Source organism: Artemia franciscana, chromosome 16 (assembly GCF_032884065.1).
Source record: "Artemia franciscana chromosome 16, ASM3288406v1, whole genome shotgun sequence".
Lineage (NCBI taxonomy): Eukaryota > Metazoa > Arthropoda > Branchiopoda > Anostraca > Artemiidae > Artemia > Artemia franciscana.
The window spans coordinates 33,929,049-33,941,500 of record NC_088878.1 but is presented as its reverse complement, the minus strand read 5'-3'; the positions used below and the strand labels follow the sequence as shown (position 1 = coordinate 33,941,500).

Here is a 12,452-nt window from a genome sequence, read left to right as displayed (position 1 = left end):
GAATATTTACATTTTTATGGTGCTTTTATTTTCATACCATGGAGGTAAAAAAAGGAAAAGTAATAAACAAAAAATAGGGTGCGTTAAGTACCCTGAATGAACCATGGGTGACCTCTAAAATCTGGTAACTTGTGACTTGTAAAATCTTTTAAATGATTGTTTTCTGTTATTATTTTTTTTTTTTACAAAGCTTTGACGCTGCAATTTTTGAATTTGCAATGCCGTATTTGAATAAAATATATTATGTTTATATTGTGTGTGTCTTATTTTCAGGGATTTGGATCCAAAATGATGACAAGACTTGGTTACGTTATGGGCTCAGGTTTGGGAAAAAGTGGAGAAGGACGAACAGAACCCGTTGAAGCCATTGTCTTACCACCTGGAAGATCATTAGGTATGTTTTAAAATGTATAGGAAAGAATCAGGGTGAATAATACAGCTTCCAAAATTGCATTCTAATAAACTTAAAAATTATTAATAGAAAAACAAAGAGAAAATCACGATTTTCGGATGTACATTCTAACGGGAAGCCAGGTAATTATATTTCTGAGGGCGTTCACACCCTATCGTTATATTATTTTTTTTACCATAAAAATGTAGGAAAGGGCTGAGAGTGCTTAAGAGTGAAGGGTGTGCAGGCGATAGAATATTGCAGTGACTGCACATTTCTTTTCTCTTACTTTTAAAGGCCATCTATTGTATCTTTCCCTTGCACGTGGATTTTCATGAAGAAAAGGGTTGAAGCGAGTGTTTGGTATTCCTAAAATATTTTAGGTAAGTTTTAAACTGCGTATATATGATAGTATATCTACGCCATGGTGTACCTCATTAAAGTATCAAGAACAGTCAAAACCAAATATGATTGTTTTATTTAGATTAATGGAAACCTACACAACTACAACTGGATTCTCACTGTGGCTTGTCTTCTAAACGCAGACAATTTGAGCCTTTTCTTGATGCTATGACGTCCAAATGGACCTTAAATTAGAATTAGTGTCCTTTTTAATTGTTCAGGTGGTGGAACAAAACTCCTTCTTTTACCTCGGCTTGTTTTTTGTCATCATGAAAGACATATTGCCGAAACTTTATTTCTTTTAATTGTTCCGATGGTGGGACAAAAACTTATTTTTCTTCTAATGACTTATCTAGTCCAGGTTTTTGATTCTCTAAGGTATGGAAGGCATTGATGACCAACTTTGGTTCTTTGAATTGTTCGGATGGTGGGACAAACACTTCTTCTTTTGCCTCGGCTTGTTTTTTGTCATCATGAAAGACATATTGCCGAAACTTTATTTCTTTTAATTGTTCCGATGGTGGGACAAAGACTTATTTTTCTTCTAACGGCCTTTCTAGTCCAGGTTTTTGATTCTCTAATGTATGGAAGGCATTGATGACCAGCTTTGGTTCTTTGAATTATTTAGGTGGTGGGACAAAAACTTCTTCTTTTGCCTCGACTTGTTTTTTGTAATTATGAGAGACATATTGCCGAAACTTTATTTCTTTTAATTGTTCTGATGGTGGGAAAAAAACTTATTTTTCTTCTAATGACTTATCTAGTCCAGGTTTTTGATTCTCTAAGGTATGGAAGGCATTGATGACCAACTTTGGTTCTTTGAATTGTTCGGGTGGTGGGACAAAAACTTCTTCTTTTGCCTCGGCTTGTTTTTTGTCATCATGAAAGACATATTGCCGAAACTTTATTTCTTTTAATTGTTCCGATGGTGGGACAAAGACTTATTTTCTTCTAACGACCTTTCTAGTCCAGGTTTTTGATTCTCTAAGGTATGGAAGGCGTTGATGACCAACTTTGGTTCTTTGAATTGTTTGGGTGGTGGGACAAAAACTTCTTCTTTTGCCTCGGCTTGTTTTTTGTCATCATGAAAGACATATTGCCGAAACTTTATTTCTTTTAATTGTTCCGATGGTGGGACAAAGACTTATTTTCTTCTAACGACCTTTCTAGTCCAGGTTTTTGATTCTCTAAGGTATAGAAGGCGTTGATGACCAACTTTGGTTCTTTGAATTGTTTGGGTGGTGGGACTAAAACTTCTTCTTTTGCCTCGGCTTGTTTTCTGTCATCGTGAAAGACATATTGCCGAAACTTAATTTCTTTTAATTGTTCCGACGGTGGGACAAAGACTTATTTTCTTCTAACGACCTTTCTAGTCCAGGTTTTTGATTCTCTAAGGTATGGAAGGCGTTGATGACCAACTTTGGTTCTTTGAATTGTTTGGGTGGTGGGACAAAAACTTCTTCTTTTGCCTCGGCTTGTTTTCTGTCATCATGAAAGACATATTGCCGAAACTTTATTTCTTTTAATTGTTCCGATGGTGGGACAAAGACTTATTTTTCTTCTAACGACCTTTCTAGTCCAGGTTTTTGATTCTCTAAGGTATGGAAGGCATTGATGACCAACTTTAGTTCTTTGAATTATTTAGGTGGTGGGACAAAAACTTCTTCTTTTGCCTCGACTTGTTTTTTGTAATTATGAGAGACATATTGCCGAAACTTTATTTCTTTTAATTGTTCGGATGGTGGGACAAAACTTCTTTATCTTCCAACGACTTATCTAGTCCAGGTTTTTGATTCTCAAAGGTATGGAAGGCATTGATGAACAACTTTGTTTTTTTGAATTGTTCAGATGGTGGGACAAAAACTTCTTTTTCTTGGAACGATTTATCTAGTCCAAGTTTTTGATTTTCAAAAGTATGGTGGGCACTGATGACCTTATCCATGTTAAAATCCAAATTCCAATTATTATCTCTATCATTTTCAATATGCTCGGCTCATTTTACCTCTGTTTGTCTTTTTGAAATATATATTGCCATACCCTTTTTTTTACAAAGTTAGGGTAGGCATTGATGAGCTTATCCATGTCAAAATCCCAAACCCAATTATCATCGCTATCATTTTCAATTTTAACCCGTTTTGATTCTTGCTTTCCAGGTTGATTTTCATTGACTCGCTAACATGTTCAGTGTCGCATGTTTTCCAATGGCGCTTGTCTATGCTCTTCGTTTTCATTTTGGCTTGCTCACATGCTCGGTGTCGCATGTCTTCTAACTGCGTTCCTCATGTCTTCTAACCGCGCGTGACTGTGCTCTTCATTTTCATTTTTGACTCCTCACATGCTCGGTGTCATTAACCGCGTGTGTATTTGTCTTGATACATACATACATATATATATATATATATATATATATATATATATATATATATTTATATATATATATATATATATATATATATATATATATATATATATATATATATATATATATATATATATATATATATATATATATATATATATATATATATAATGTCGGTTCTGGAACATGTCACCTATGGAGTTAAGCCGATAAGGGCTATAAAAACTTTGCGCAATTAGAAAGTTTAGGCCAAGATTGTGAAGATTAGAGTCGGCTTTGTCTAGTCCATGCATAAGACGATTAGAAGGGCCAACAGCATTCTATCTTACTGAATGAATAGCAATACTGGACCTGTAATGTGTATTGTTTCTAAACTAAGAGGAAAAGGTAAATAAAACGATGTTTTACTTTGTTGTGAATAGCAGTATTCCCCATATTCTGTAAAAGGTCCTAAAGTGAAGTACTTTCATTGACGTTACTTGGCAATCAAGTCATGCCGCTATAGCTATTAAGACTGGGGTCAATGTTTTACCCCATTTTGATGGCTTGACGTTAACGCATTTATTAATATAACGCTTAAATTTATTAATAATTTATTTATTATAATTATTAATAATTTATTTATTATAATTATTAATAATTTATTTATTATAATTATTAATAATTTATTTATTATAATATAAATTTAAAATTTATATTATAATAAATTTATATTATACATATATTATTTTATATAATATTTAAATTTATATTATTTAAATTTATTTTATACATAAATTTATTAATATAACGCTTGACGTTAAGACTTCTTTATTTTGATATCATTGTGATTAACACGCCATCTGCAAACCTTTGTTGCTAAATATATCAGTGGAAGTTTTAATAAAGTTCAATGAAGGAAGAAAAAAGTTTTTAAGGTAATTAGGATTCTCATCCGAAGAAAAAACGAAACAACAAAAGAAATAACTTTTGTTCTCTGCTTCTCTGGCTTTTAGTTTTTTAGTAAAATTGTTTTTAAATAAACAATTATTGCCAATGCGTCAATTACACTGATATTTCAGTAGCATAAACAAATAGTGAAACTTTAATGAAAATGCACAATGTTCAGTGATGCTATAGGTCCATTACTAGGTTGTAGCTTGTAGCTACCTCTGCAACCAAAGTTCAAACTGTATTTGTCGGTTATATAATAGACACTATACAATTTCGGTCACGAAAGATGCTAGCATGACACAAGAAACTGGTCAAGCAACTTCTTTATACCACACAATAGATAGGCTACTCCTGAGAAAAAATGTAGTAACTTACATAAACATTTATTTTTGTACTATAGTTAAACAACACAAACAAAATAATATAAACCGTTGAGTTTAAAAAATATAAAACCAATGCCACTTAACAAGCGGAGACGCTGCCACTGCTCAACTAGTAGAGAAAATGGGACATTCTGCTCTTTTTTTCTGTTTCACTAAACATGTATTAAGTCCCCTTTAGCGTCTCACTGTTGTCAGATGTTTATTTTGTCTTTTCTAATGACATACGCTATGAGATGTTAGAGAAGCCTTGCAGCACCTGAAGGAACTTCGTCTAGTCTGTCTCAATACCTTTCGGGACGAAGGTATGGAACCAATTTTCGACTCAATAAGCCTTTTCGAATTTTCTACGATCATTCATTCTATGGATGACTTTGTGCGAAGTGGCCGGAAATAAAATAAACATGGAAGATGGACGCACACAGAATTCTGTTTGAAGGGAGGCTAAGCCTCACGTTTTCTAAGGGGGTTACTGAGTTACAAATTTGCTAAAAAAAATTGTATTTAAATCACATCACTCACTAGGCTACGATTTTAAGACAACAAATCGTATTTTTAGCCTTTATTTTGCAATATATCAAAACAAACAGTTAAGTCCATTCAAATATAATGTATTTTGTCGTATTAAAGACACTTTTCAATTTTAGAAAGCTATTAGAAGGAGGGGTTCTAGTCTAATAACACAGGCTTTCACTGGTTACTTCCCTGTATGCCAGTGTTTTTAGCAGCATGTACCATATTTTTAGTTTATCAGCATGTGTAGAAACCACTTTATTTTGTCACAAATCTAAATCTTTTTATGAAAAAATAAAGCTGCCTCGAAAAAACCGGCAACACATCGAAACTTTTTTCTCAAAATACAAAAATGTTCCAACAACCGAAAGGACAAAAAATGTTAAAAAACTATAGCCACCTAACCATTTAACCTTGTCTTTTGTGTTTATTAAATAAAAAAAACTAATTTTTTAGTTGAAAGTAAGGAGCGACATTAAAACTTAAAACGAACAGAAATTACTCCGTATATGAAATGGGTTGTCCCCTCCGCAATCCCTCGCTCTTTACGCTAAAGCTTTTAATTGTTTTAAAAATAAAATTGTGGCAAAGAGTCAAACTTTAGCGTAAAGAGCGAGGGATTGCGGAGGGGACAACCCATTTCATATACGGAGTAATTATTGTTCGTTTTAAGTTTTAATGTCGCTCCTTACTTTCAGCTAAAAAAATTAGTTTTTTTTTTATTTAATTTCTGAACGTTTTTGAATTAATGCATGTTTGGTTTTGGCTCTCCGCACATAAATTATTAAAATGAAATTTGTATATTAATTCTTTTTTTGGCTAAATTGCTTTCTTTTAGTTTCGATCAGACGATTTTGAGAAATAAGGGGTGGAGAAGGAGGTCTAGTTGCCCTCCAATTTTTCGGTTACTTAAAAATGCAACTAGAACTTTTAATTTTTAACGAATGTTTTTATTAGTAAAAAATATACGTAACTTAAGAATTAACTTACGTAACAAACTTTCATAATCTTATATTTTCATTATGTATACGAGGGAGTTTGTACCCTCGTTAATACCTCGCTCTTTACACTAAATCGTAAGTTTTGTCCCAATTCTTTAAGAATGACCCCTGAATCAGAAAGGCCGTAGAATAAATAGTTGAAATTACTAAAAATACTTTAGCATAAAGAGCGAGGCATTTATCTCCTCCTAAATACCTCGCTCTTTATGCTAAAGTATTTTTAGAACCCCTCATATGCGTAATAATCTCTGTTCGTTTTAAGTTTCAATCCTACTCCTTCCTTTCATTTGAAAAAAAACGTTTTCATGTTTATTGTTCATTGTTTTCTTATAGTAATGCTAGAAAATCCTGCGCCCTTTTCATTGAATTTTTCTTCCCCCATGACAGATTCCTCCAAGGAAAGATCCTCCAACATAGCCCCCTCCCCTCAGTCCCACCCCCAAACAAAATAAAATCCCCCTGAAAACGTCTGTACACTTCCCAATAACCATTACTATATGTAAACACTGGTCAAAGTTTGTAACTTGCAGCCCCTCCCCCAGGGATTGTGGGGGAGTAAGTCATCCCCAAAGACATAGTTATTATGGTTTTCGACTATGCTGAACAAAATGGCTATCTCAAAATTTTGATTCGTTGACTTTGGAAAAAAAATGAGCGTGGGAGGGGGCCTAGATGCCCTCCAATTTTTTTGTTCACTTAAAAAGGGCACTAGAACTTTTCATTTCCGTTAGAATGAGCCCTCTTGCGACATTCTAGGACCACTTGGTGGATACGATGACCCATGAAAAAAAAACAAAAACAAACAAATAAACACGCACCCGTGGTTTGTCTTCTGGCAAAAAATACAAAATTCCACATTTTTGTAGATAGGAGCTTGAAATTTCTACAGTAGGGTTGTCTGATACGCTGAATCTGATGGTGTCATTTTCGTTAAGATTCTACGACTTTTAGGGGGTGTTTCCTCCTATTTTCTTAAATAAGGCAAATTTTCTCAGGCTCGTAACTTTTGATGGGTAAGACTAAACTTGATGAAACTTATATTTAAAATCAGCATTAAAATGCGATTTTTTTTGATGTAGCTATTGATATCAAAATTCAATTTTTTAGAGTTTTGGTTACTATTGAGCCGGGTTGCTCTTTACTACAGTTCGTTACCACGAACTGTTTGATAGAACATTAAATACGATAAAATATATCATTTAATTATTTGATTGGCGTTCAGTTCATTTAGAGATAATTCATTTTGTTGTATTATGTGTCTTTTTTTTCTCATTGGTCTTTTTTCAGATCGCTGTATGGAAATGAAGGAGAAAACAAAGGGGAGAAGCCTACTGAGTGTAGAAGCGCGACTGAAGCGACAAAAAATAATAGCAGAAAGACAAGACAAGAAGTTTATTGAAAAACAAATTGCACAGGAAAACCATTTTCAGTCCCTTTTTGACGTTTTAAACGCAAGAATGAGCTCCGGAATTCAAGGTGGACCATTTTTGTATTGTTAGCTATAGAAAACAAACTTTTTCGTATGCTGACCATTGGTCTGCGTTGCGCAGGTATTGATCTCCTCATTTGTTGCCTTCGGTCGGGAGTGCAATGCGGGGTTGGGGGTAAATTACCCGACGCTTACCGTAATTTCCCCCGAGATTTCTCCAGGTACTCATTTAGAGCCGGGTCGACTTCGGCCGAGGTTGCAAAGTCACACCAGGACTCAAACCTTTGTTCTTAGGTTTTCAAATTATTAAATATTGTAGAGAAAAAACTGTGGAGTTGAAACTGGCACTAGTGTTGAGAATAAAAACCATCTAGCTATTTTGTATATATTTAAAATAAAGAAATTTTGAATTTACCCAAAATATTTTTGTTCAAAAACTTTGTTTTTGTAGAAATTTTATCTGCCTCAGTCCATGGATTATAAGAACCTAATAGAGTACACCTAAATTCCCCACCAAATATATATATATATATATATATATATATATATATATATATATATATATATATATATATATATATATATATTTACTAGCCTATATCCGATATACCAGTCCAGTGCTAACTATTTTGTAGTGAATAAAATAGTGTTAAAGCAAAACAAAATTCACTCAAAACAAAGCCAAAAGAACTACTTTCAAAAAATTTAAAGATGAATCCAAAGAAACGTAGGCTTTTAATTGAAACCCGAGTTTAAATTTTAATTTAAATTTAACCTTGTTTTGACTATCTAATTCCCATGGGTAATGCCACACTGCCTGTTATGCTAGTAGCTTATGACTTCTATTAAACCTTTTTTTTTATTCTATAATTCGAATTTTGTTTACTCTTTGTCGCCTACCCTAAGCTGTTGCATATTTGTATTTTCGGGTACTTGAAAATATAGAAAAGAATAAAGAATGTAGAGTTCTGTTACTATTAGGCTTGCCATTTTCAAGACAAATACCGCACTTAGCTAGCGAAGGTCTCCCCAAATTAACTTATTCCTACATTATTGTTTTTTGGCGTAATCGCCAATTTGATAAACTCCGTTGCGTAAGGGGCTGATATACTTCAGACAAGAGAAAGCCTAAGGTTAGGGTTATGTTGTTTTTTGTTGTTGTCTTTTTTTAAAATTCACTATAGGCAGTCCAATCAAAAACAAAAATCTAATCCGATCTACTTCGTGAAGACAAGATTCTAGCTTAAAATAGTTCCTGAGGACAAAAAAAAACTGAATAATTATCAGCATTATACCAACAAAAATCTCCATTATCGATTTTTATATATAGTAGCATATAAGTAGCATATATGTATATATATATATATATATATATATACATATATATATATATATATATATATATATATATATATATATATACATATATATATATATATATATATATATATATATATATATATATATATATATATATATATACATATATATATATATATATATATATATATATATATATATATATATATATATATATATATATATATATATATATATATATATATATATATATATATATGCTACTTTTTATTCAAGACTCCAGGTTCTAAACTGTCAATCCTGCTAATATTTTTCAATACTATAAATCTCATTTTTGATATTACTCTTTAATATCAAAAATGAGTCTTGGCTGAACTTTGACAGTCTTGGCGGAACTTTTCGTTAAGAAGTAATTACTTGATATTACTCTTTAATATCAAAAATAAGTCTCGGCTGAATTTTTCGTTCAGCCAAAAAATGAGTCACACAGTCTTGGCTGAACTTTTCGTTAAGAAGTAATGATGCCAAGGCTATCTTAAAAAAAGAATGGATTCTTAACCGAAAACTTTTATTATAAGTGTTTTATTGTTTATTATTTTCTTTGCTGAAGACGGCCCTTAGATATAGGGCCGAAATATTCAAATAGGTTTTGTTGGTTCACTGTCTTGGGGAAAAAGTCCTCATTATTCTCTTTTCTGTAGTTATACTCTTTACTTTTCTTTGCTAGTGATTTTTTAAAACATTTTTTTGGGAATTAATAACTATCTTAACACTCCTGCTAATATTATTCAATACTAGAGGATCATGAAGACCCTTGGAACCTCCGAAATGCTGAAGTGTCGTTCACGTCTTTATTTTAACATTACTCTTTACTTTTCCTTGCTAGTGTTATTTAAAACATTTTTTGTGAATTAATAATTGTCTTAAGGTGATACGGTAGCTTAAAGGATCATCTATCTTGTCCATAGTGAAACTATAGCAAACTATTTAGAATTGATTAGGGGGGGGGGGTCTTACCCTAACTTGTACAGCTTGAATATACCTGAATAAATGACAGAAAATCTATCTTAGGTGGGAGAGATAAATTCTCTTGCTCTGTAAACCAAGTGTTGTTTGGCGCTGATGGTTGACTCTCCCCTCTATTCTGAAGAACGAATGTTGCCTGCCCAAGCCGGTCTGAAGCTGGTGGGTGGGTTTTTGAGGATGGGAGTAAACACTGGTTGACATCTTGACACTACCAAGAGAAATTCATCTATAAAGGTTAAAAAGGAAATAAGTTAGCCCTATCGCAAAATAACTTGCCCTGGGAGGGGTTGTCATTTGTTGTATCTTTGTTTCTCCTGTATGGAGGCAATGGGCCCAGTGTGGCCTGAGCCTCGATTCCTTTCTAAATCCTCTTATAACAATAAAAATAATAACCTTCCGGTAACAGGCACATGGCCTTATTTGTGAACCAAGGGGTTGGTCCGACGGGAGAAAGCATCCAAAGTTCTAATGGAAAGAAGGTTTGAGAAGGTTCCTTGGTCTGGAACCTCCCTCTTTAATGTGGACCGATTTCTATGAAGAAAGTTCACAAAGTTGTTTGTGCCATCTAATCGGCGTGAGAGTTAAGGACACAAGTAAGTAAATAACTAATCTTATTTTCTTTTTAGGTTCCACTTGGCGAAAAGAAAAAGATTCAACCTCCGGTAAAGAACTAAAAAAGGAATCAAGCAAGAATCTAAATTTAAAGAATTTCCAAATTTGTGAAAATATTCGAAAATGTGACAGTGAACTCAAGAGGCTACGAGAATCTCGATTGCGTCATTTAGCAAGAAATGATAAATTGGCCTCTGAAATGATTCAAAAGCAAATTGACACTAAAGAAAATGAGTTGGAACAGCTGAAGCGATCAGAAAAAGCTGTAAGTCGTGAACAGGATTCAAGGAACCTTCAAAAGAAGTTGCAAATATTTTAAGATTAAAAGTGCAAACACGCAGATAATTTTATATACTTACAACTATTGCAAATTTCTATTAATATTGCAAATTTTTAGGAAGTGAGATTTATGCCTTCTGTAGAAGGTTTGCACTGTTATGTGCTGTCACAGCCCGTTTTCATTTACATTTTAGGGACTGAGTGGTAAGCAAGTTAAACAAAAATACAAAAAAAAATGATTTTGAGGAAAAACTACTTTTCCTCAAAAATTTTAGCCACGGTCCTATTTGGCGTATATACCTCAGGTCCATGTGTATTAAACTAGTTGGTAACCCTGGAACTGCCTGAAAATAGAAAACTAAAAACGTTGACAAAATTATCAATTCAGGATCTAGACACTTGGGACCAGGCCGTACCTAGGGGGTTTGAACCCTTCCCGAAATTTTTTGTCCGAATCGGAAAAGCATAACGAAAATGAATATAAACAGATTTTTCATGCTTTTTTTGTAACCGCCCTCACATGAAAGTCTTTTTGTACCCCCGTAGAAAAAATCCTTCTATGCCCCACCCCCTCCGAAAATATCCTGGATACGGCCCCGAGGTGGGATGATATGAAAACCTTTGAAGTACCAAGGAAAGTGAAAATAAAATCAGGTTGTTTGAAGTGGTTGTTTAGAAACTTTCACTTCTTTAAATCACTTCCTAAATATATTTGAAAAATTGGGAGAAATAAGGAATTCAACTTGTAATGAAAAAACCCTCCGCCTACTGCCGTACTTTTTTTGGTAGCAGCGGATGGCAAGCTAAAAAAAGAAACGTATTTCAAAAATTTGCAAAAAATGAGCTAAAAACAAACAGCTTAAGAATATGTAAATTTTCATTGAAGGCGAAGTTATCTTCGCGAATCAGCATTTTTTAATGTTTTGGTTTTTACGGATAACAATCTTTGGCAAATTTAACTACTTTTTTCTACTCCTTTATATTGACAGTCAACACTTACTAAAATGTCCTACTGTTTAAAAAACATTCCAATTTTGAAATAATCGAAAGAAAAAGTTTAGAAAATTGCGGTTTTCAGGCGTGAATAGATTAAGGAGGGAAATTCTCTTGGGGGAGGGGGAGAGGGCTCTAATTACTTCCTATATTTTTAGTGTAAGTGAAGTCTGTTGTGAAGGACTATTAAATGATTTAAAGACAAATCTGTTATAATATATTTGATTCTCTATAAAATTACATGGTTGGCTTATAAAATGTAACTTATTTTCTATTTTTCATAATATTACTTATCTCAATAAGTAATACCTAGTTTCCATTATGGAATTTAAAAGTTTGAAATTTCTGCATATTTAGAATTGTCCTCTGTATTAAAAATCATGATGTATATAAATTTTTCAACATCTACGTGTCCAAAGATTGAGGAGTAGGCAAGGAGTCCTGTATTTATTTATAAGATCCTTTTGATTTGTAATTTTTCTCATCTTTTAAGAAGAAAAAATACCTTTCTCGACCTCTTACAGTATGTATTATTTTGAGCCTTTGTAAATTAAGTATATATCCAATTAGAAATACAAACAATTTCTAACGTATTTTGTAAATGTGCGTGTTGAGAGGTAAAATAGCTGGTTTGCTCTCCTGATGTGAATGTAGGTTAAATTTGTTGTTGATTTGTCAGTAGTTTTGTGACTGCTATATTTATTAAAAATTGTAAAAATTTAGTTGCGCTCTAGTTTTACAAGGAGAATGTTTGGATTAGAGGCCCATGGATAATCCAACTCTCCAAGGCTGGTCCAAAGGACCTCCTAGGAAT

The 12,452-nt window shown here is 33.0% G+C and overlaps 1 protein-coding gene across 1 annotated transcript in view; it reads left to right on the top strand.

The window, feature by feature from the left end:
- Positions 1-10,860, top strand: part of LOC136037368 (zinc finger CCCH-type with G patch domain-containing protein-like) — a 55,442-nt gene extending 44,582 nt beyond the window's left edge. The window contains exons 8-10 of the mRNA XM_065720094.1: positions 274-394; positions 7,267-7,455; positions 10,381-10,860. Coding sequence (XP_065576166.1) covers positions 274-394; positions 7,267-7,455; positions 10,381-10,685 — 615 coding nt within the window. The 3' untranslated portion in view covers positions 10,686-10,860. The remainder of the gene's footprint in view (positions 1-273; positions 395-7,266; positions 7,456-10,380) is intronic.
- Positions 10,861-12,452: the final 1,592 nt, after the last annotated feature.